Here is a 25,431-nt window from a genome sequence, read left to right as displayed (position 1 = left end):
AACACACTGCACATCCATGTTGATCCTCCAGCGACAGGAGCTGTGTCTGAAATCACCCCTACTCTCTACAAAGTGCTCGATATAACGTGATCCCTATTATGTTGTGAGGTATGAATATGTAGTGATCATTTTTCTACCTTATAGTGCACTAAAGGTATCCATTATGAAAAGTAATGTGTAATTGACGGTCATTACACTATGCAGTGTTGATTTGTTACATTTACATCCAACATGGAAGCTCCTGTCAGGCATCACAGGAGCCAAGGTAAGTACATGACTCCTCATATGAGCGCAGCTCAGAGGAAAATTGGCAGGAGCACCAGAGGAGCCAAGCACCAACCACTGGCTGACAGGACAGTTGCCAATGACTGCAAGAGGCAGCAAACCACTCTGCTACTGATACCAAGACAAGGAAGCTTCTCACAATGCACGGAGGATTTCACCCTAAGTCCAGCACCATGAGACTCTACACGAAACGGAAAGAGGTTGTTGATTAGAGAGCGTCAAAGCCACCATCCAGGATGAAACAAAGATCCAGGAAGACAAGAAGATTGTCCCTAAGGATGAGCTGCTAAGTGAATGCCTCAGGCACCAGAACTCCAGTGCAGAGGAGGAACCATCATGGACAGAGAGGCCCTTGCAGGGTATGTACCATCGGCAGATTGAAGAAGTGGCTGACATCGAGAAATCCCACCTTTGGTTGGAGACAGCTGGACCGAAGGACAACACGGATGCATCAATCGTGACAGCACAAGAACAGGCCTTGAGAACAATAGTAATAGAGGCCAGGGCCTACCACAGCAGATGAGACCCCGGCTGCAGACGGTGCAAAGATGCCCCAGAAACAATCCAGCAGATAAGGCAAACATGGAACAGCACCACCAGTTGGCAGTTACAGTGTACACAAACTGACTATGAGTTGGAAGTCCCAAAGTCAAGGTGGGGGATACCTCCACAGTTGGTGGAGAATGAAGGACAAAGATCCCGTGGGACTTGCAGATCCAGACCTATAAACGGGTGGTGGCTAACCAACCGGACATAGTTGTGGTCAATAGACTCCAGAAGAGAGCAGGGGGATTGACGTGGCAATCGCATATGACAGCAATATCAAGAAGCAGGAACATGAGAAACTGGAAAAGAGCCAGGGCTTAAGGGAGGAGAGAGAGAAGATCCAATAGTAGTTGGAGCACTTGGAGCTGTGTCCTCTAAGCTGGGAGAGTGGCTCCAGCAGGTCCCAGGAACACCAGAGATCTCGGTCCAGAAAAGTGCAGCCCTACGAACAGCAAAAATACTGCCCAGAACCAATACACAGAGCACCCATTCATAGTGAGCATGGAGTAGAGCCCTATAGTGAGTGCAGGGTGACTCCAGACTAGGAATGGGCGATATTTTACCGTTCACGATATACCGTCAAAAAAATTCCTCATGATAAGAATTTGTCATCTCGCGGTAAAAACGATAAATTCCCGTTGATGTTTTTGTGTAAAGCTGATTTATGGTTCTGCGTTAAATCCACGCACAACGTACGTGAAGGAAGGAAGGAAGGAAGGAAGGAAGGAAGGAAGGAAGGAAGGAAGGAAGGAAGGAAGGAAGGAAGGAAGGAAGGAAGGAAGGAAGGAAGGAAGGAAGGAGAGAGCAGGAGGGAAGAAGGAAGGAAGGGAAAAAAGAAGGAAGGAAGGAAGGAAGGAAGGAAGGAAGGAAGGAAGGAAGGAAGAAAGGAAGGAAAGGGGAGAAGGAAGGGAGAAAAGAGGAAGGGAAGAAGGAAGGAGAGAGCAGGAGGAAAGACGAAAGGAAGGGAAAAAAGAAGGAAGGAAGGAAGGAAGCAAGCAAGCAAGGAAGGAAAGGGGAGAAGGAAGGAAGGAAAGGGGAGAAGGAAGGAAGGAAAGGGGAGAAGGAAGGGAGAAAAGAGGAAGGGAAGAAGGAAGGAGATAGCAGGAGGAAAGATGGAAGGAAGGGAAAAAAGAAGGAAGGAAGGAAGGAAGGAAGGAAGGAAGTTAAAAAGATGGAGTTGAATTGGTATTTTTTTTAATCGTCATTTTTATCGTTATCGGGATAAATGCCAGAAATGATCGTGATACATTTTTTAGTCCATACCGCCCATCCCTACTCCAGACACAACTGGAGGGTGAGATGTATAAAGTTAGGCAGATCATTTTGAACACTTTTCTTCCCTTCACCTTTTCCTGCCTTTGTGAGATCGGATCTCCTGTTGCTACAGATCTAAGCTGGACACTGAAGATGAATTGAGAGAGGGGTAGTAATAAGAGTGCAGCCACAGTTTAAAAAGATGTGGAAAACTCACTGCAGCCACTAAAACTGTAATACAATAGCTCAGGTCATATGTGATATTTCTAGCCAAATATGGGAATTTTATTGTCTCTTACACAGGGTGCATTTTATGTATGCTATTTTAAAAAAGAGACATGGAAAGCAGCCATTAATAATATAATAACAGTATTTTCTTTGCCCAGGCTGAGCTTTGTTATGGTTCTAAAAAGTTGACAGCATATTATGTTTTTGTTTCACCTAATTTGGAAAATTCACAGACCTATGAAAAATTCTTCTTTTATTATTGTAGAAGAGTGTCGTTTCTAATAAGTTGTTCTTTATTTTGGAAAATATAGTTGAATTGAGTAATCAAGTCACAAAAACTGCTTAATAAAAGTCAAGTCTATTTTTTTTCCAACTATACAAGAAAATAGTTGAAAAAAAGAGGAAATAATGGACATGTTTTTATTAAATTTTTGTTACAATAAAGTTCAATTTGACAGTTAAAGTTGTGGTAATGGTAAAATACGAGCAAGAGCCACTGCCCTTGCCAGCAGGATAGAGCACTGCAAGCAGAAGAGCTGATGTCTTTACCAAAAAATGAAAAATGCACTACACCAGCTAGCACTGAGGTCAGCTCTGTAGGGTCAAAGTTTTCCTCAGAGCATCCTTTTGGAGATCACAGAAGGATTTCCATGGTCAATCCTGAACACTCACTGGTTACTGGAGAAATCCAGGTCGATCTGAAAGCGGACGGCATCCGCGGTCAAAGACAGGGCATGTATAGATTGCTAACACACTGGGCATTAGCATTAGTTTCTGTCGTGAACAGACTTAGTTGTGAAATAATTTGATGCTGAATTGATGTTAGTTATATTTAAGACTGCAGACCTATTATGCAAACTTAGCATCCTCTTCTATCTAACATAGTACCCTAAACATATTACGCAAACTAGGTTGTTCTGGCTCTCATCTAGATCTAGACGCAGGGGGTCATTTGGGTCCAACATGTCCACAATTTTTCTATCTCCTTTTTTTTGTCTTGACTTTGTGTTTTCTGCTACAACCTTGTTTTCCACTTGACTCCTTTCTTCTTTTCTCTTTCTTTTCTCACGTGGGATATGGTTGAAATCTTCAGAGATTTCCTTGAATGTATCAAAGGTTTTGTTTTCTTAGCCTGGCGGCAACTGAGCTGATGACACCACGTGTTGCTTCAACCGGGTGCGCAGGTAAGCTCTCTCAGTAGACAACATGGACAGAAACTCACAGTTAACACTTCAGTGCAGAAATGGTGCAGAGAGGCTCCTTCACAGCAACATGCCCAGGGTTACATGACCTGTTGTTACATTATCTGTTGTTACTACAGTCTGGAATCTCTCATTGTTTTTTTTGTTACTTTCTCTCTTGAGATGTCTTTCTTTCAATCATAAATTGTGTTAGGAATGATTATTGTTGATTGCAAGACTGAAGAAAATACAGCTACTCTGATCAAATATCACATTACTTTTAAATTAACCAAATAATTTCAGAGTTTATCAGTCCATTTTTTAAATTCACATGCATAAATTTGGGTTTTTAATCCCTTTATTTTGGTTACTTCTTTCAATCGTACTCCTTTACTCTCACCCCCGTCTGCAGGCTCCTTTTGCTTGGTTAGTCAGAAATCCATGTGGTGAGGGGTTGGAGTACGCCTTGTTCCTGCAGATATGTCTTACACATGTTCTCAGTTCTTTAGTCCATTTGTTTGCCAGTGACCTCACACCTCTCCACATCTCTCTGTATTTAACGGCCGTCCTTTATCCTTTTGGTCCCCTTTTCAACTTGTCTGGATTTCGGTCTTCTCATGACCTACTTTGGAAAGTCGACAGCTGCAACACGCAAATAATTTTCCTAAACTTCCTAAAACTTACCTAAAGCAGCAACTTATCCGAATTAAATGTAGAGACTCTTTTAAAATGTAGAGTTGAACAAAGCTTAGAAGAAAATCTCAAGAAGAAAGAGGAAAAAAGGACACAAATGACCAGAACCACTGCAACACGATGGCTCTGGTGTTGAGTCATTGTAAAGTCTCTCTTTCTCTCTCTCAGACAGACACACCCACAACCTCACTCACACATGGTCAACCACACAGTAGTAGTTCAAGTGACTGGTAATCACTGTTCCTCAGCTTCAAAACATTTAAAGTACATTGTGATCATTTTGCATGTGTACTGTGACAATGTCTGGTTGCAGAGGTGTGAGTTTTGCTGCTTTTGTTTTCAAAAACATCAGTAAAACTTCTTCTAGCAAAGTAACTTATCCCTTTGAGTTACCACAGCCTTGTAACGGGGCTCCACGTTTGTATTTTACTGTAATATTTTGGTGTATATAGAAGCAAACTCCTGTGAGGATCAACAATTAAACATTAGATTTTCATCACAGGATTCATCCATCTATACATACCAATAACTTATTATCTTTTTCAAGCTTATGTTGGCTAGAACATATTTTGTCATGCTTTAAAGGGGACATAGTATGATACAAATATAAAATGGCTTTGCTTGACAGAATAAATTGACAACAGTGAAAGGCTCCAAAACAGCATAACCTTGCCACTTAGTTTGGCGCCGTTGATATGATCTCTGTTTTTCAGTGAACCGTTCAAACAGTATCTTACTGTGATGTCAGACCTTGAATTGTCCGGCTTCACCATGTTTATCTCCACCCAAAATCATCCTGCTGCATTTGTTGTCCATCAAACATGTGAGAAGTGTGCAGTGGTGTAAAGTAACGAAGTACAAGTACTTCGTTATTGTACTTAAGTAAGATTTTTGAGAATTTGTACTTTTATTGATACTTTCATTTTTCTGTACTTTTACTTTTACTTCGTTACATTTTCAAGTAAAAAATCGTACTTTTAATCCGCTATATTTAAAATTGGACACGTCGTTACTCGCTACAAATTAAAGAACAGCACAGCGGGGGCTGATTTATGGTTCCGCGTTACACCGGCGCAGAGCTACGGCGTAGGGTACGCGCGACGCACACCCTACGCCGTAGCCTACGGCGTAATGTGTGCGTCGATTTAACGCGGAACCATAAGGCGGATGGGAAGGAAGGGGTGCGCGTGAATATACCGAGAAGGAGCCGCAGCTCCCGGGAGAGTTGCGCCGCAGAGGCAGGCCGGAACATAGACATCATATAGATGATCATATAGTGTTATATATGATATCTATGGGCCGGACGGCCGGAGGAATCGCCGTTGCATCGAGTACCGAGGAGGACTGAAGCCTGAATTATGGTTCCGCGTTAAATCGACGCAGAGCCTCGCCGTAGGGTACGGGCCCTGCGTTGGTGTAACGCGGAACCATAAATCAGCCTTGAGCGGCAGCCGACGCGTGTCCATGCGCACCATTCTTTGATTCCACCCCTTCTAAGGTGGTTTTGGCATTTAAAAGTTCAAAAGTCTCATCTTTTATCAGCTGGGGTTGCTTAATGTTGTCACTGCATACTACAGGCTGGGGGTGGACCTGTCAGCAGCAGTGATGAGCAAAGGGAGAAATTAAAATGGAAACAAACGCTAAAGGGGTCAGAATAATATCACCATTATTTAGAGTGGTAAGCAAATTCTTGGATTCTTCATTTCTTTGCAATCCTTTTGAAAATAATTTTGTACTTTGAATTTTGTACTTTGTACTTTGTACTTTTTACTTTTGTACTTAAGTACATTTTACACCATGTACTTTTGGTACTTTATTATATTTAAGTTGAGGTACTTTTATACTTTTACTTAAGTAATGTTCTTAATGGGTACTTTTTACTTTTACTTAAGTAATTTTCAAGCAGAAAATTTGTACTTTTACTTAAGTACAATATTTTTTTACTTTTTCCACCTCTGGAAGTGTGAATGCCACAATCATTTTATTCAAACCTCTGTCAGCTCTAAATAAAAGACAGAATGTGTCTGTATTAAATGAGAGCATTCACACGTTCAAATGAACTTGCTCACTGTTAATTATTTAGGTTTTCATGTCTCTGGCCTGTGCTGAAAACATTCCAGTACAGCTGCTTTACAGTGACACTGTACACAAACTGTTTCTGTTTAGTCTGATATAAATTGACATGTCCATGTTTTCGATAACTACCCAGTGAAAACATTAGCCAGGAGCTCCACACACAATGACCACATAAACACATCTCACTCCTGGCCCAGACTGACCTTCTGCTTATTGAGGATCTTCATGGCATAATGCTGTCCCGTTTCTCTGTGCTTCACCAGCATAACTCGGCCAAATGAGCCCGTGCCCAGGGTTTTCAACCTCTCAAACTGCTCCAGGCCAGCAGTGTTCTGAACACACAAAGCAAAAACAGTTAGCATTTTTTTTTGTAACAATAGGATGGTGAGGGTTGTGCTGAGAGAAGTGAATGCATTTTTTTCTAGCAGTCTCGTGCTCACTTTCAATTCAGATTATCTTTTTCTATGTATACTATGATAATCATTTAAGTGTTTCATCTTTAAGAAATGCGTTATATCCGGTATATTATCTCGAACAACTTGTTTACTGAATCCGACACATATCAGTGAAGATCTGAATATGCACTGTAGAAAATCACTATACAGTCCCTTGTATTTGGTACTGTTATGTACTAAGATTATTATTATTACTATGTAAACCTGTGATGTCTCCTGTGTAAATTTTAATATCATGTCTGAAATCTACAACACATCATTGTTAAAAAAAAAAAAGAATTCACTACTTGCAAGTGTGTTAGTTTTGACATCTTAACTGTGAAAGATATCATGGAAACTAACATGCCCGTGTGTAAATCAATGAACACAGATTTTTGTAACACAGATCCCATATTCTATGATGAAACAATATCGATGCAGAGTAACCAGTGTCTGTAAACCTTTATGTCTTAGTTGGCTTACATCAGGACCTTTGAGTCGGTCCACTCCAATCAGTGGCAGTGTGGTATGAAACAACAGTTTCTTAGTTGAAAAAGGAGAGGCAAAAGAGAAGAAAGGGATGATCCTGTGGTCTAGCATCACAGGAGATATGCTAGTCATGGGGTATGAAACTTTCCAAGCAAAGTTTCATCAGCCCAAACTCCTTACCAAGGTTGCAAGAAGATGTAATCCCAGTGCTAATCACAACACCTACTGGAAACATCACTGAGACCAATCAGCTGGTGCAAAGCAAAGTAGCTGACTGGCTACAACATTAAGACCACAGTTAAGAAACAGTCCAATGGCAGAAAAGGTTAGGTGCATGGAGAGAGCTAAGCCAATTCTCCACACAGCTGGAAAGTGGAGTGAGTTACCTAACATGAACTACCAAGTCCCAATACCTGAAGCAATGGAATCTGTCAACCAAAGACTTGCAGCTTTGTCTAGCCGTCTGGCAAGCAAAAGCACAATGCACAATGACTAGTGAATCTAAACCCTGACTAAAGCAGTCTCCCAGAACAAGAACCAGTCACCCTCACAACAGATATCCAAAAAATGTTTGAGTTTGACAGCACTAGGACTGGACATGATACACACCCAGTGAATGAAGAAACTAAACGCTCTCCATGAGCACCTAGCAGCACAAATGAACAGACTGCTAACAGATCGGACCCACCGAGCATGGTTAACCAAAGATCGAACCGTCTTCATGATTTTTTTATTTTGTATTTATTTATTTATTTATTTTTTGCACAGTGATAACACAATAATTTTTTATCATACAAGGACAAATCATTTGTGCAGGAGAGGAAAAGAAGCCTGAAGGGCTTATAAAAAATCCTCCCCTCAATACAAAATCACCAAAACAAATCAGTCAATAGCAAAAGAATAGAAAGGAAAAAAGAAAAGGTAAAAGAAACAAAGAAAAATACAATAAGTACACAAACAAAAATATCCATGAAATGGCAATTTCATTTCAGTAAGAATAGCCTGATTAATTTTGTCTAAATAAAAGATACCCCACCAAGCTGGTCCTAAACATTTTTAAGGATGACGCTAACTTAAGAGATCTATCTAAACAGTTCCAGAGTTGAGGGCCATGGAATTTGATAAAGGATTGGTGACTGCAGGTTTGGTGACTGCAGATTTAGGAATCCCAATCCCATCAAAATCCCAGAGGAGCCAAGCACCAACTTCTGGTCAACAGGACAGTCGTTTCAGACTGTAAAATGAGGCAATTCATCTGTTTACCATCTTGATTGGCTATCAGAAAGACTAAGACTCAATTCTCCAGACAAGACTTGTGGATACTAGAATGCTTGGAACTGTACAACATCAACATGACGAGAGCCTTCATCAAAAACTAGATGGGACAGTAGACGGCACTTCTACATGCCAACTCATATCCAACTGCACAATCAAGTGCACCACATACCAAAGAGATGCTCTCTCTCCACTGCTCTTCTACATAGGCAGGAACCCTCTGAGCCAGATCATCACAAAGAGTGGCTATGTTGGTTAAAGCAGAGCAATCAGCCACCTCCTCCACATGGACGGGATCAAACCGTATGCCATAAAAGAGCATAACATCAATTCCCTGATCCACCTCACCACGATATACATCAGAATGTAATTTGGGCTTGTTAAATATGTTTGAATGGTCTCAAAGAAGAGCAAGATGATCCCACCTGACAGGGATGAATTACCAGAAAGCAACTTATCAAATGTTTGGGACAGCTACAAATACCTTGGGATCCTCCTGGCAATTGACAACTAAAAGGAGGCTGTGACGAAGTCAGCACAGGTAAGTACCTGAAACAAATAATCCACACCCTGAAGAACCAGCTGAATGGGAAGAACAAAGTCTAAAGCATCAATACATATGTTGACCAGTAATCAGGTACTCTGTTGGTATATTAAACTGGCAACATGACTAGATGGAAGCCACTGATGTCAAGACAAGAAAACTCCACACAATGTATGGAGGATTTCACCTTTAGTCCGACGTCGTGAACCGCTACACAAAACAGAGGGAGGGATTACGCTGGGTATTAGGGATCGTCAAGGGAGGGAGTAATGTCCATGAAACATCATGGACAGAAATGAACAGCACGTTCCCCTGACTAAAGAGGTGGCTGGCATTGGGAAGTCCTACCAGTAGGTAGAAAAGGCTGGTCTGAAGGACAGCAGTGAGGCATTAATCACACAGCACAAGGCCATGAGCACAAGAGCGAGAGAAGCCAGGGTCTAACACTCCAGACAAGACCCCAGCCGCAGACAGCGCAAAGATGATCTGGACACTGTCCAGGAAATAATAGCAGGATGTAAGATGCAGTTAAGGCATACATACAGCACCACAACCAAGTGGCTAGAATAGTGTACTGGAACATCTGTACTGAGTAAAGGTTGGAAATAGGGCTGTTCGATTAATCGATTTTAAATCGTAATCGCGATTATGTAATTAGAACGATGTTAAAACGTGAAAATCGTAAAATCGATTTTTCACTTTTTTTTTTTACCTTGTCTGCACACATATTAATGATTGATACCATATAAATGATTGATGGAAATACCTCTCAATACCTGCAACAAGTGCCCCATGGGAGAGGCTCTTTAGTGTAGGAGGGAGCGTTGGAACATGCCACCGGAATGTGACTGACATTACACACCTCTACCTCCTTCATGGGTTGCATTATTATTTAGCATGCAAAGACCCAGTTTAGTTTAATTACAAAATGTCTTGTTTTATTTAATTGGAAATATAACTTACTGTATGTTTGCAAGTGCTGATTTGCTGATTTTTTTTTTCAGAGATAAAACTTTATATTTTATTATATTTTTTAAAACTTTTTTTCAACTTATTTTACAGAGTTTTGCACTTTATTCATTCATTTTTAGTTTAATAAGAGCAAAGTTTGCACTTAAAGCCCAATGGGGCAAATGTTCAATAAAAAACAGCATATTTGAAATCATTTCTTTGCCTTTTGTCAATTCACAAAATAATCGTAATCGTAAATCGGATTTTGAGAGAAAAAAATCGAGATTTTATTTTTGGGCAAAATCGAACAGCCCTAGTTGGAAATCACAAAGTCTGGATGGGAGATAAACTCAAGAGTGGTGGAGAACGAAAGAGCAAAAACCCTGTGGGTCTCTCAAATCCAGATTGATAAACTGGTGATGCTAACCAACTGGACATTTTGGCAGCAGACAAACTCCAGAGTAAAACAGTAGAGATAGAAAGTTCAATCTCATGTAACAGCAACATCAAAAAGGAACGGCAGAAGTTGGAGAAATCCCACGGGTTGAAGGAGGAGAGAGAAAGAACATGGAAGGTGAAGGTAACACTGGTGCCAGTGGTAACTTGCAGAACTGAGCTCAGAGAGGACAACACATGTGTGTATATATATATATATATATATATATATATATATATATATATATATATATACACACGTATATACAGTATATAACTTCCAGTACCACACTGCCACTGTATGTAAACAACAGCCACTGCATTACAAGATTTTAATGAAGGCTACTTAGATAAAGATGTTGTTAATGTTTGTCTTATATTAGTTGTTTACTGACATCAACTTTCTAAGGAGTCAGCTGAACTATTTTACTTGCTCACACTTACCTGTGCAGGATTCTCCCACTTTTTGAGGAAGTCCTCTTTGGCTTTAGCAAGAAATTCCTTGACTGTTGGAAGAAAAAAAAAACACATCATTGTTTACATAATAAAAGGCTTAAAACCTTTGGTGTTTTTTGTGAAGAGAATGAAAGTAGCCACAACCTACTACTGATATAACTATATTTTCTGGAGTTAGATGCAGTGAGCACAGGCCAAAGTAGGGCCCATTTTATCTCCTTACTTTATATATAATTATTTCAATGTAAGGCATGGCTTCATTTTGCAATGAATGCAGGGTTGTATTGGAGGTATCAGGACAAGACCCAACTATGAAAAGAAAATGAGTGTCAAGTTCATTCAAAGCATACCTATCTAAATCCAAGAGTACATATTCTAATCTACAGATTAAAATATACCTTGAGTGACAATTATCAAATTACACCCCACAAATACAGATGCAGTAATTCAGGTTTAGTGCCTAAGATCATCTAGGTGTCTTTTTTTACCCCCACACTCAAAAAAAGAGTGAGGGGCTTTTTCTGAAACTTAAAAGTCCAGATATTGGCTGTAGTGCCGATTCCTTACCTGCTACACACTGAATAATTTTCAGGGCACATGAAAGCAAAATAATTGATGCAGGCTGACAAACAGCTAGCACTTAATCCACTTTTCTCCAGAGTTCAGATCCCATCACACATAATAACAGTGCTGAATACATTTTAACCACTGCAAAATCTGTTCAATTTAAGCAATATATAAGCTACACTTGAGTGTGTATGTGCATACCTATTTTTATGTATTTATAGTATGAGAAGTGAAAATGAACTACCTTTTGTGCTTTAGGTAGTAGGTTAAAAACAAAAGTAAATCACTGCCCTCACAGATGACATCAGCACATGCATCCTTCTGTGCAACCCGAATCATGAATACTTACAGTAGAGAAGACCAAATCAGACACGTAGATCAACCACACACAACAGCCCTTTTACTAGTGATCTCGATGCCATCTCCTTCCACAGAGCAACAGGCACAGGGTGTTCGGGAAATAAATATCTGACACATATCTAATTGTGCCAGTGCCAAGAGATCCGAGTACAAGAGGAGGCGCAGTCGCAGATGTCAAGATTACAGCACCTTCCTGTTCCCGGCTGTTCTGATGCTCATACAATATATTTGACAAGGAGAATCAGCACCGGGCTACAAAAACGCCCTGTCCATACAGTACGTGTGCAGTAAAAACCCATCTGCCCATCAAGAATGATATTACAAACGTCAGAGGTACTTTATTATGGGACTCACACATAACTATTGCTAACTCCTCATCTTCTCTCTGCAATTTCAAACGTAGATTGAGGGCCAGTCTCTTAAATAAACCCTTTTCATACGATCTCTAAGATGTAGCTTAGTGTGCATGCTCGGGAGTATGCGCATGCACCCACACACGCACATTGCAATCATTTATTTGTAAATTTGATGGTGTATTTATATGTATTTAGCCATTTATTTACATTTCTTTTCTTTTTTTCTCTCTCTCTTCTTGTGCTGCTTTTGTAAAGTTTGATTACCTTGTTTACTTATTATTTGTATTCATCTCTGGTGAGAATCCTTCATAAGCCCACCTTGGGTTTCTTTTTTCTCACCTGCACTGCACTAATCATGTATTGTCACTATTTTTTGTATTGTTTTTAATATGTGCAAACAAATAAACTAAACTAAACTAAACTAAACATAGTTGTGAATGATGCACATGGACTGAAATAATATTGCGGCGTGATTCGGGCTCTTTCGAGGGCTCACAGTCCACTGGCAACTAAAGGCTGATTTATGGTTCCGCGTTACACCAACGCAGAGCCCTACGCCCAGTACTCGAGTTGTAAAAAAAAAATCAGGGGGGATGGTAGTTTTTATCATATGGGGACAGATAATTTGTGCTGATTACAAATAATATAATATATTACAAATAATAGCACTGACCAAAACACATGCAGAAATACTGCAGGAATGACATAGCAGCAGTTAAATGCAGCCTTCTGTAAGCTTTAAATATCCACTGGGCTTATATCAAATACATCAAAACACAACAATTAAAAACAGTTTTCTGAACTTATCAATATGACTCGGTCCTTCACAGGATAAGTAAAATGGATCACTGCAAAAACTCAAAATCTTAACAAGAATATTTGTCTTATTTCTAGTTAAAATGTCTAATTTTAGTAAAAAAAAATCTCATTACACTTAAAACAAGACTCATCACTGGAAAAAACAACAATTTTCACTTCAAAATCTGCCAGTGGAACAAGATTTTATTGCTTGTAATGAGAAGATAAATCTTGTCCCTGGCAGATTTTTCGACTTATTTCAAGTGAAAATTTACTTGAAACAGGTGAAAATTGTCAAATAAGTTATTTTTCTGGTGTTATTTTTCTGGTGATGACTCTAAATGTTGAAATAGCAGTAAAACCACATTCATTGATGAAATGACATAAGGGATGGAAAGGGGGGATGATTTTGACCGTTTTTATTTCAGGGGGGGATGCCATCCCCTCTCATCCCCCCTCAACTCGAGTACTGCCTACGCGGTAGGGCTCTGCGTCGATTTACCGCGTAACCATAATTCAGGTTAGGGCTGGGCGATATGGACCAAAAGTCATATCTTGATATTTTCTAGCTGAATGGCGATACTCGATATATATCGATATTTTTTCTGTGACATAATTGGGGTTTCCCCCAAAGCATTATAGCATAGCATCTCTGTTAGCTTAATTTTCTTCTGAGGCAAACCCTTAAAAAAACAGTCAGTTTTAATACAAAGCCTCGTGCCAAATGTCACACAGGTACCTTTATTAACAGAGGTCTGCACAATATCAAAATGTATGAAACAAATGAAATAAAAATAAACTGCCTGCATATATAGAATAAAAATGCTTTTTGAATAAAACAAATATCCCTTTCCTGCATAACAATTAAATTAAAATACACTGTGCAATTAATACAATGTAGACAGTAACAGGCAGACTTTTCCACTGAGGTTGACAGTTGTGCAAATCTCAAATAAAACATTCAAGTCAATTTGTCACAAAATAAGCTATATCAAAATCATAAAAAAAATTTAAAAAAATAAAAAATTTAAATCGATATAAACGATATTGTCTCGTGCCATATCGCGTTTGAAAATATATCGATATATATTAAAATCTCGATATATCGCCCAGCCCTAATTCAGGTTTAACGAGGAATTAACGAGTGGATTAGTAGATCTTGGTGGATTATGAAGAAAAGGCCTCTGGATGGGTTGGTGTGTGGAGCCACCCCAGCCTGCTGGGAGGCGGGGAGGGAGCAGGTGCTGGTCGGGAGGGATGTTGCACTACACGACGGTACCCACCGCTTTCCATCTCGCTGCCCTTCCTGGCCGTGGGCGCGTTGCCCATGATGACGACCTGTCAGCGGGCGATCCGGGGCTGTTCTGGCCGCCCTGCCTGCAGCCTCCTCAAGCCAGTCTAAACCTCGACTGGATCCGAGCGATGTGTCCCGACCCCAGCAGTGTGCGGCATTAACTCCGAGGACTGGCTGCTCCGTAATAGCCCGTGACAGCTGCTAATGCGGCGCCGCGGCGAGGCGAGCAAGGCGAGGCGGGTTGGTTATAAGCGGGTTCACGCTCCCCCACGACCCGGGGACTGGATCCACCAGGGGGGTCGGGTGTCGGGGGTGTCTCCGGTGGGGTTTTGAGCTTGGGGGTGACCGGCCTGAGCGAGAAGAACACGGTCCTCCTCGCCTGCTCCTCCTCGCAGCCCCGGCCGACGGTCCCCCCACCCCGCGGCTCCCCGGCTCCCCGCCTCTTCCAGGCAAAACGGAAAAAAAAGAAAAAAAAAAAAAAAGGGGGGGGGTGGGGGGGGAGAAACAACAACAGCAGGAGCCGGGATTCAATATTGTGAAGTGAAAGCGTAATATATCCAGAAGATAACTTCACAAATGTAACACCGGCGGAGTCCGACTGCGACTGGAATTCACCCAAAGCAGCATCGCCCCCCCAACCCCGTCGCCCCGGAGACGGGCGGGATGACGGAACTACGGCCGAGAGGAGGCCCCGCCCACTCCACATGAGTGACAGCTCAGATTCGTTTGGTGATTGGTCGCCCCCTTCACGGCGGTGAGAGACGGGCTGCTCCGATTGGCTGCTCTTTGAAACCCATCAACAGCAGCAGCCATAGACATATATACGTAGACTCCCCATCGAGGTGCTGCGATACGTCAACGTCGCCGCCATGTTGGATGTGGCAAGACTGCGCTGTAAACTAATAAAAATGTATTTATTTACTTTTATTTATTTATTTATTTATTTATTTAAATTTAGAAAAGAAAAAAAGTAAAATCATACATGAGAGAAACTATTCAGTTTGTGGCAAAATATTTTTACTTGTATGAAACTGAAGATGCATAATGCAAACCTGACATTTACTTTTAGTTCAGTTTGTGGAAAATGGTTGGCCTGGCTTTCTCTTTAAAACTTAAACAGTTATAAAGCATTATAAACTGTAACAATAGGGCAAACGTACAGTATTGTTTTGTATTTTGTGTCTTTCAAATAAAAGACCATTTTTCCAGTCATATGTTCCTCATTCAAGGTTGTTAAAAAAATACTGCTTTAATATCTTAGCGTTATCGTAACCTCAATATCGTGTATCGTACCGTATTGTGAGATTAGTGTATCGTTACACCCCTAGTAGTAACAGATACAACTAATACAAGTAAATTGACTTATTTTCATAAAGCGCCTTTCTACAAGAAATGTATTCATTCACACACGCACTAATATACTTGGGAAAAAGTTAGGCACCAAATATATATTTAATTTTCTCAGATGGCAAAACTTTATTGATCCCACAATTGGAGTAATTCATGTTATATCAGCTATAGAGAACAAGGTAGTGCCGAAAAACAATACCCCCCCTAACAAAAATAAGAAAAATAGAGAAACATATTTTCACATCAACAAAACTAATTTAAAATTTTTCAAATAACAAAATAACATTTGAACCATTTTTCAGACAATAAAATAACATTTGAACCATTTTTCAGAAAAAGAAAATAACATTTGAACCATTTTTCAGACAACAAATAACATTCTTATTTTTGTGAGGGGGGATATATATTGTTTTTCGGCACTACCTTGTTCTCTATAGCTGATATAACATGAATTACTCTTATGTGGGATCAATAAAGTTGATCCCACATAAAGTTATTTCTGTCATCTGAGAAAATTAAATATATTATATTTGGTGCCTAACTGTTTCCCAAGTATATTAGTGCGTGTGTGAATGAATAAATGAGACGTAAAACGTACATTTCTTTGTAGAAAGGCGCTTTATGAAAATAAGTCCATTTACTTGTATTAGTTTACAGCGCAGTCTTGCCACATCCAACATGGCGGCGTCGTTGACGTACGGCTCAGCGCTGGATGGGGCGTCATCGTAAATATGTCTATGCTCCGAGCGCCCCAGACAAAGCGAGAGGAACGTCATCGATTATTTTCCTCCCGACAACGTACGCGCCCACACTCCGTGGTTTCTGCCCACCATTGGCTTGCTGCGGACGGACCGTGGGAGTCTCGGTGCGAGGATGCCTATTGGTCGTCAGTAGTGATTGACACTAGTCCCCCCTGATTCCCCCTTCACTGCCGAGCGACTGATACACGTTTGTCGAAGTGACGTCAACAGCGAGCTATTTTTATAAATGTTGGTCAGAATGTAACGCACGCGCGGCGCGGTCTGGAAAGCAGTACTTGGAAACATTTGCAGACATTTATCTGAGGAAATGAATGAAAGTGGGTATTTTTTTTTGACAACAGGTGTTAAGAGGGAAGAAAAATGTAAAACCAGACCGTCAATGAGAACACTTCAGCTACACATCTGGATCACTGAGTCAAGCAGCTGACCAAGACCTTTGTCAGGAACATCGAACGCCACAATTTCCCTCAGCGTGGCATCTGAATATCATTTTGATTGCAATTGTAATTTCAGTATTTCTATTTTTCTTAAACATAAAAGGTATGAGTAATACCGTATTCCATAAATATGACATCTCAACACTATACATTAGGGCTCTGCAGCCACCTTCATAATTATGTAAAAGGAACCTAAAAACAAATTCCCAATCCCGTTGTTACATAAGTAGTCCTACATTTATGTCACACTTTCATCAGTTCTGAAAAATGACTAAAGCACTTGTTGTGGGTGGTGATGCCAGGTTAAGACATTTTTCTTTCACATCTGGATCAAGATTTTACTATTGGATTAATCATATTTGATGTTAGATTTCATCACAAAAATGTAGGAAACAGTGTTTGGTTTCAAACAAACAGCGATATGAAACAAAAGCCATAAAAATGTCATAACCTACAAATAGCAAATATTTAGAGCTTTTATCTAATAAATGACTAATGATTTGAGCATTGCTACAGCCTCTTAACTGACGACATTTAATGCCGTTTATCAATTTTCCAGCTAAACAAGAGTATTATGCACAAATCTCAGGCACTGTGCAGCGTGCTAAACAGTGCACACGTGAGAAGCAGACAAAGGTAACAGATGGATAGATGGGGAGTCAGTCCCTCAGTCCAGATAAAATGGGTGAGAGCAGACACAGCCCCCTCCCTTTTGTGCTGCAGTTGCCTAGCAACATGAGGCTAGAGTGAAAATGGTGGAGTTATGCTGCAGCATTTTATGAATGAAAGTGGAGAAAAGAAAAAGGAGTCAGAGAGGGGAGGGCAAAGAGTGGGCTGATGTGCATGTGCCAACACACACATATCACTGCTGTTAGCGTGTTATTTTGTTCACTATTTGAGGTGGAAAACAGCTGCAAGATACAGTGATTACCCGTAAACATCGCAAGTTTAACAAAACCAACTTTATTATTCCCATCATTGTTACAAATACTGAGGCACAGAATATATAGTTAAGTACAAAATGAAAATATGCCTTCAGACTTTTGAAAACACAATAAGCGCTTGGAACACATTATGTACAGTAAGACATCACCCACACAACCAGACAGCAAGATGGCATGCTTTTTTCTCTTTCACCTTCATGTATTGGGAATTTTACTTGTATATTAAACAAAAAATGAAGAAAGAAAGGAGAGTATGTTGATTGGCACCTGCTCAAATAAGTACGTTTCGCAAATAATGTGGATAATCTCTGGGATAAAATCTATCTTTTAAAATTCAACTTGCAGCTGCACGGTTGTACTCCGCCTTAACTGTCGAGATAACATTGAATAAAGATTCTTGAAAGAGGGTCGTGAACACTACCACAACCCAAGATCTGCTTATAAAGTCAGGCATTAGATGAGACAACGCAACTGTGCTAAAGAGAGCAAAATGAACAACATGAAATGGGCATGAGTATGACCTAAACGTCTTAGGGCTGGAAGGATGGCGTGAACCAGTCAAAAGATCCACCAATCCCAAATTCTGATGACCCAAACTTTCTCCACCACTGCTTGACAGTAAAATATATATTCAGACAGTTCAGCCTGTGAATTTATGACTTTGTGAGGAAAATAACATACAAGAGAGGTACCAAAGGTAATGATTTCAGCCAGACCGGTCTTATTTTTTTGCATGCCATTTGGAAATGTCAGTGCTGCTGCATCAGAGCGTCCTGTTAAATGTCCACATCCCATACAGGTGTATCCATGGGTTCTGTCCAAATGTGTGGTTGAGATGTGGATGAGTATATAGATAAGAAGAGCTCCTTGTCCATTATATGAACTTCATGACTCTTACATGCAGTCCATAGAGTTGTCCGGCATCAGTCCAAGAGGTGGCATCTTTCCTGGTAAGCAGGACGGAGGGAGCATGCCACTGATGTTGGGGGACGGGTCCACATTCTCACTATCCTCCACCTTGTCTGCAGAGCCGTCCCAGTTGATATGGAAGCGGGTGACACGGGGGTTGGAGGCCAAAATATTTCTCTGGAGCTACAATGATGAAGTGAATAAAAGAAATGTTAGATTTTTGGATGGATTTTCTTTTCTTTGTAGCCTAATGGATTATTTGCAATTAAGATGATCAAAATATTTGCAGAAAAAAAAAAAAATTTCTGACCATGATGACTGTTAGTTTAAGTCCTAAATAAAGGTGCAGAAGGAAGAAAAAAAAACTGTTCCTAAACTGACAGGCCTGTTGGGTCGACAAAGTGAGCACAACTCAGATGTTACAACTGATTCTGAATTTTCTCTTCGAAAAAGAAGTTTCCTGATCAAATGTCTGTCATAACAATTCAAAATAAAAGGAACTGTTTCTTCCTTGTACCGTACATAATGATGGAGGATAGTCAAGCCCATTTTTTAGTTAGTTTCTCTTTTCACAGACTTGGTGAATGAAAATCCTTTCAAACAAATATATTATCAGACTTTTTGTAACCATGAACCTTATTGCACAGGTTTAGTTATTTCATAAACTATACATCAGGGCTACAATACATCTTGGTGGTAATATCAAAGAAAATCACACACACACCTTTTTGACAACAGTTAATGCTGCTTTGAAATTATACATTAATTTTAGAGCGACTTGTCCACCTTTTACCTCATATCTTCATCCTGTACTGCCTGCAGCAACACCGTACTAACTAGGGGTGTAACAATATATCGTGCCACGAAATTTCGCGATACAAAAACGTCACGATACGTGTCGTGGAGGTGACAAACTATCGCGATATGTATTAATATCAATCTATTGTGTTGACTAGAACGGCGCATCCGACCACGGGTGCCGACTGCGCCTCGACCCGCGGACCAAAATCTTACTCGGCTCAGAAGAAACTAGTACCGTTTTGCGGTCCCGATCACGGGACTCTAGCGGGGTTTTGAGCTCTGAACTTTTAAGTCTGGTGTAGAGTTTAGCCTTACCTTATTAAATTAAACCTTTTTCGGGTGGTGAGTAGGATAAACACGGGACAACTTCTGCTGAGTTCCAGTGTACTTTACTGTCCGCTCAACAGTGTAGGATTTTAGAGCATCAACACAGCACCTAGTGCCGTACTGTGGCGTATCACTCCGCCCAATCTAAAACAGACTAATCACTACAGATAAACTGACTAGTGTAATCATAGTCCCTGATTTACATCAGAACATAAAGAATATATTTATAAAATAATGAACCCTGAATTACCAAAATAACCTTCTTAACAAAAATAAATCTCCTCTTACACTTATAAGGTGAGCATGAATCAATATTTTTTATGATGTAAAATTGTATGCATTTACTTTTATTTTTTATTTAAATTTAGAAAAGAAAAAAGTCAAATCATACATGAGAGAAACTATTCAGTTTGTGGCTAAATATTTTTACTTGTATGAAACTGAAGATGCAAACCTGACATTTACTTTTAGTTCAGTTTGTGGAAAATGGTTGGCTTGGCTTTCTCTTTAAAACAGTTATAAAGCAATACAAACTGTAAGAATAGGGCAAACGTACAGTATTATGTATTTTGTGTCTTTCAAATAAAAGACCATTTTTTCCAGTCATATGTTCCTCATTCAAGGTTGTTAAAAAAATACTGCTATAATATCGTAATCGTGATCTCAATATCGTATTGTGAGATTAGTGTATCGTTACACCCCTAGTAGTAACAGATACAGAAATATCCAAAAAGGCTCTAGTCAGTAAAACTAAAAACAACTTTGCAATTATTTGATGTTTGGGTTTCAAAGTGTCACATAGGCAGCAGGGAAAAAATAATAATTTGCCATTAAGGGAAATTCAAAGAATTTGTTAAACTACATGCTTCAACACCAAGGTTTTCTGAACCTCATTGTCCAAAATAAATGACGGTCCTGCTGAGGGCTTACATCTGTGCTATCAATTATAACAGAGTAAATGCGGAGTAATACTGAAGCAGCGGCGTATTAAAGATGCAGAACTTTGCTACACCTGCAGAAAATCTTTATAGGTTTATCAGCTTTTCCTTGTTTGTTTGGTGTGTTGCTTTGCGTGATAAAACATTTCTTGAATGATCTCATGAATGATCTGAAATCTAGCAGACAGATATTTTTTTTTTTAGATTTTTCTCTACTGGATCATAATACTGTTGCCATGTAATTGTTTTGTTCCTTTTTTGTTTAATAATGTTGCCGTGATTCAAGTTATGTTGTTCACCTGAGGTTGTATTTGTACAACACTGAGACCCATTTCAATCAGATTATTTTTTTATGTTGTTTCTCACAATACACACAAGATTTTTAAATAAAGAAAGGAAATAAATAAGATCAAAAGATAGTTTTGCACATGACTATGATATCAGTGCACCAGGGGGCAGCAGAAGACTTTGTGCATCTAGATGTGAGCCATATGTTTCACTTAATGTCCCAACCATTTTCACCTCATGCTATCCCTCTCACACACACACAGTCTCTCACACACACCTCTGTATTTCCATTTTTGTTACCTGAGCATAGTCTGGTTTTAGAGGTGGATTTTCTCGAAGTTCAGGCTCTGTGTATTCATTGTTGACATAGTACCCGATGCGGATGAACTCTTGTCCCCGATAGGTGCAGGTTATAAGGACGACTGTCACTCCTACAGCATCACTCTCTGGAATCAGCCCCGTGTTAGGAGCATCAGCCTAATGGGATTGAAGAAACAAAACAAACAAACAAAAAAAAGATGTTAAAAATACACCGCAACACACTGCAAAATAGAGTATGATGATCAAACAAAGGAAAAACAAATGGATATTTTACTTTTCAGAAAGGACAAATATCTGAAAAAAAAAAACACCTTCAAGAAATCATGTCAACTTTTAATATTACTTGTATGACAGTGCTAGTTATTAAATAAGAAAATAGTTTATAGTTTGGTACAGTACTATGAGCAAGTGTTTCAGCAACAGGGAAAAGTGTCAAAGCAGACTTGGGACATGCTGGAGAGATTATATTTTTCTGCTGGCCTTCAAAAACCTTAATGTCCTCCTGTAGGAGCTGGAGGAGGGAGCTCTGGGTCTCTCAGCTTCACCTCCTGTTCAATATGTACTATTGTTTGGTCACTCTTGTTTGGTCTTTTTTGTCTTTGTAGAGTCAAGTGGAGCCAAACAGAGTATGTATTAGTGGAAAAGGCCCATTTGTTGTCTTTGCAGTGTTGTTCACTGAGCTAGTTTAATCATTTCTGTTGGGCGACAGTGTTGTAAAGCAAAACATAGCTGTCGCAAGACACAAGTGGGACAGCAGTCCGATGGTACTTGGAAACAAGAAACAAATTAAACTGAAACAGGCATTTTAATATTTAAGAAAAAAAAAAAAGGTACTCTTTTAAGCCTTGGTGTCTATTTTACATCGTAAAATAGACTGTAAGATAATTCACCTGAAACACAAACATGTGTCTGCCAGCTGGTACTGGGCCCACTAAAACTGAATCGAGAACCTGGTCGTACTCCTCACTCTCAGCTGAACCCACATAGATGATTTTCCACTCCAGATCTGAAAGAAAAGACAACTGTTAGACTTTTCTTCAAGTATACACCTCATTTTTGCAAAAAATGTCAGTTAACTTCAGTACAAAGCTCAAAGATATCCGAGCAAGTGGCCTTTCTTCTTTTTTCCTTCAAAAGGCTTTCATTAATTACAATATTGGTTCTTGGTTGCCAATATCTGCAGATTACAGAAGCTTTCAAAACTAATCCAAGACATATAGGGAATATATTAAGTTTAGATGTATTTTTTAAATTTAATTGTTGATTTAATAAACTATCGGAAAACTATTGAAAATTGAAAATTGAAAGTATATCTCAATTTGTGGCATTAAGGATGGTTCTTGGGTGACTGGGTATTGGGTAAACATGGCCCACCAGTCAGGAAATGTAGTCTCAGGCTAGAAATGAAAAATGAAGTAAAATAAAAACGTTTACATGATTGGAGGTAACATACCTCATTTGAATAATAGACGATGGTACTTTATATCCAGTAAATTACATAACTGACTGACGACGATTCATTTATATGTACTTCAGGTTTTGGCTCAATGTAAGCGAAGCAACAAGGTTTTGGACTCCAGCCTCATGGGACGTACTGTGTAATCAGTATGTAACTTTCACTGGACAGCAGTTAAAAGAATCAAAAAAGAAACAAGTCTCAGAAAATTAATAAAAGCCTGTTTATTAATCGATTAAGCACCAATGCACCCATTAACATAAGGTTGATGTTATTCAATACATGAATTCAAGTATCAGAGGTGTCAAGTAACAAAGTACAAATACTTCGTTACCTTACTTAAGTAGAGATTTTGGTTATCTATACTTCACTGGAGTAATTATTTTTCAGACGACTTTTTACTGTTTACTCCTTACATTTTAAAAACATCCTTGTTATTCTATTTCATTTCGGCCTTTAAAAAAAAACTATCCAGTTAAATTGCGCCATCCGGATAGAGTGAATTTGGTTGTGGTTGTTTCAGATGTTCTTGTCCAGTTTTGTTCTTACATCCGTTCCCTCAGATTCCTGCAACTAAACTTGGATGTACATTCCAATAAAGGTTAGGATAAATGATAACATGCCTCTGAAGTTTGACTTTTTGCACCATTACAATACTTATAGGCAACTAGTAATCATATCTTCTGCTCTCTGAAACACATGTTAATGCTCAATAGTACACATATATGGTTCTTTTATATATTTGCATTATACTAAGATGCATTCATTTTCAATGGCTTTTGTCCTTAATGGCTTTTTTCCCCCTTACATTACTTTTACTTTTATACTTTAAGTAGTTTTGAAACCAGCACTTTTATACTTTTACTTGAGTAAAAAACTTGAGTTGATACTTCAACAGGAGTATTTTTAAACTCTAGTATCTATACTTCTACCTGAGTAATGAATGTGAATACTTTTGACACCTCTGTCAAGTATTGATACTTGATATGTGACTACTTCCCTCTCCCTCTGGTTCGCGGCAACTCGTTAAGCTTGCTTGTTCCGACACAAACGTAACGTAATCAACCAATCAGCGTCTCAGAAAAACACCACGTGACAAGCGTCTGGACCAATCGCTGCACGCTGGGGGCGGTCCTTCCATCACAAACGCGCCCGCGCCAATTTCTTAACAATTTGTCAGATGAAATATAGCAGAACAATTAAAACACAACATCTTAACATAACAGCGCTGTATTGCTGAGCAAAAAGCATAAAACAGTTTAAATACACGCAGCACCACAACACACACTCAGTGAATCTCACACTTAAGCAGAAAGTGTCGAGCGCTGAGATGCTTCTACTTTAACTGTCAGTCTACAATATATGTTTACAAAACCTACCTTCTGGTAAATCCTCCATGCACTCAAACGTGATCTCGAACTGAAACGGGTTTCCAAAAGGGCTTGGGTTGTCCAGAACTGCAACATTTAACACTTGTACCTTGGCCATGGCACAAATATCCTATTAAGCCAATTAAGACTTGTGTTAGTTCTGCGACTCGCTGCGACCTTTACTGTCGTTGCTGTGTTTAGATGCTGGCTCACACGACGTGAGGCTGCCGAGCTGTACCCGCCGGTTGAAGTGCAGAGTTTAAATGCTGCTTTCGCTCACAAGTCCCACATAAACCTGCAACTGTGGAGCTGGAGGAGGAAGTGCGTCACTTGCTGCTGCTGCTTCTTCTTTGGGTTAAGCAGACTAGACGCATCAACGGCGTATTGCTGCCCTCTACTGATCATTATTCAAGTCTCTGTCAGTTTATTATATTTTCCTATATAGTCCAATACTACGACGGAGTATTAGGGCCAAACTAGGACAAAAAAATAAATGGAAATTATGAAAATAAAGTCATAATAATATGAGAATAAAGTCGTAAAATTACCAAAATAAAGTCATAATAATATGAGAATAAAGTCGTAAAATTACCAAAATAAAGTCATAATGTTGTGAGAATAAAGTCGTAATATTACGAGAATAAAGTTGTAATATTACGAGAATGAAGTCGTAATATTTTGAGAATAAAGTCGTTATATTACGAGAATAAAGTCGTAGGCCTAATATTAAATATATTATAAATATATAAATATAACTTCACAAGATTCCTCATTTTAACACAGGGAGAAGATGCTCTTCCTGTTAGTTCTCATAAATTAACACTTTATTCTTGTAATATTACGACTTTATTTTCATAAATTACCAATTTATTCTCATAAATTACCACTTTATTCTTGTAAAATTACGACTTTATTCTCATAAATTACCACTTTATTCTCGTAATATTACGACTTTATTCTCATAATATTACGACTTTATTCTCGCAACATTATGACTTTATTCTCGTAATATTACGACTTTATTCTCGTAATATTACGACTTTATTCTCATAATATTACGACTTTATTCTCGCAACATTATGACTTTATTCTCGTAATATTACGACTTTATTCTCGTAATGTTACGACTTTATTCTCGTAATATTACGACTTTATTCTCATAATATTATGACTTTATTCTGTTACGACTTTATTCTCCCAACATTATGACTTTATTCTCGTAATTTTACGACTTTATTCTCATTATATTATGACTTTATTATCGTAATTTCCAACAAATGTTTTGTCTTAGTTTGGCCCTAATACTC

General features: G+C 39.2%; 2 protein-coding genes across 2 annotated transcripts in view; both read right to left on the bottom strand.

Annotated features, from left to right (window-relative positions):
- The window catches only part of LOC133443811 (cAMP-dependent protein kinase catalytic subunit alpha), a 35,200-nt gene extending 20,326 nt beyond the window's left edge, over nucleotides 1–14,874 (bottom strand). Inside the window, exons 1-3 of the mRNA XM_061721079.1 lie at nucleotides 14,212–14,874; nucleotides 10,836–10,897; nucleotides 6,467–6,595 (exon numbers count right to left, since the gene is read on the bottom strand). Of these exons, the coding sequence (XP_061577063.1) occupies nucleotides 6,467–6,595; nucleotides 10,836–10,897; nucleotides 14,212–14,257 (237 nt within the window). The 5' untranslated portion in view covers nucleotides 14,258–14,874. The remainder of the gene's footprint in view (nucleotides 1–6,466; nucleotides 6,596–10,835; nucleotides 10,898–14,211) is intronic.
- A 2,839-nt stretch (nucleotides 14,875–17,713) lies between these two features.
- asf1bb (anti-silencing function 1Bb histone chaperone) lies at nucleotides 17,714–24,478 on the bottom strand. Its single transcript, XM_061721067.1, has 4 exons — nucleotides 24,134–24,478; nucleotides 22,189–22,304; nucleotides 21,278–21,454; nucleotides 17,714–18,806 (listed from the first exon to the last, which is right to left on the bottom strand). The coding sequence occupies exons 1-4, from the start codon at nucleotides 24,240–24,242 to the stop codon at nucleotides 18,609–18,611; spliced, it is 600 nt and encodes a 199-aa protein (XP_061577051.1). The 5' UTR covers nucleotides 24,243–24,478; the 3' UTR covers nucleotides 17,714–18,608.
- Nucleotides 24,479–25,431: the final 953 nt, after the last annotated feature.

Source organism: Cololabis saira, chromosome 1, assembly GCF_033807715.1.
Source record: "Cololabis saira isolate AMF1-May2022 chromosome 1, fColSai1.1, whole genome shotgun sequence".
In the NCBI taxonomy this organism is placed as follows: Eukaryota; Metazoa; Chordata; class Actinopteri; order Beloniformes; family Belonidae; genus Cololabis; species Cololabis saira.
Note: the sequence above shows the minus strand (reverse complement) of the source record. Positions and strands in the feature narration are given on the sequence as shown.

Coding starts and splice junctions, on each gene's coding strand:
- asf1bb (XM_061721067.1), bottom strand. CDS start 24,242: ATGGCCAAGGTACAAGTGTTAAATGTTGCAGTTCTGGACAACCCAAGC. Junction 22,305..24,133: donor CATGGAGGATTTACCAGAAG/GTAGGTTTTGTA, acceptor CTTTTCTTTCAG/ATCTGGAGTGGAAAATCATC. Junction 18,807..21,277: donor TAAAACCAGACTATGCTCAG/GTAACAAAAATG, acceptor TCATCATTGTAG/CTCCAGAGAAATATTTTGGC.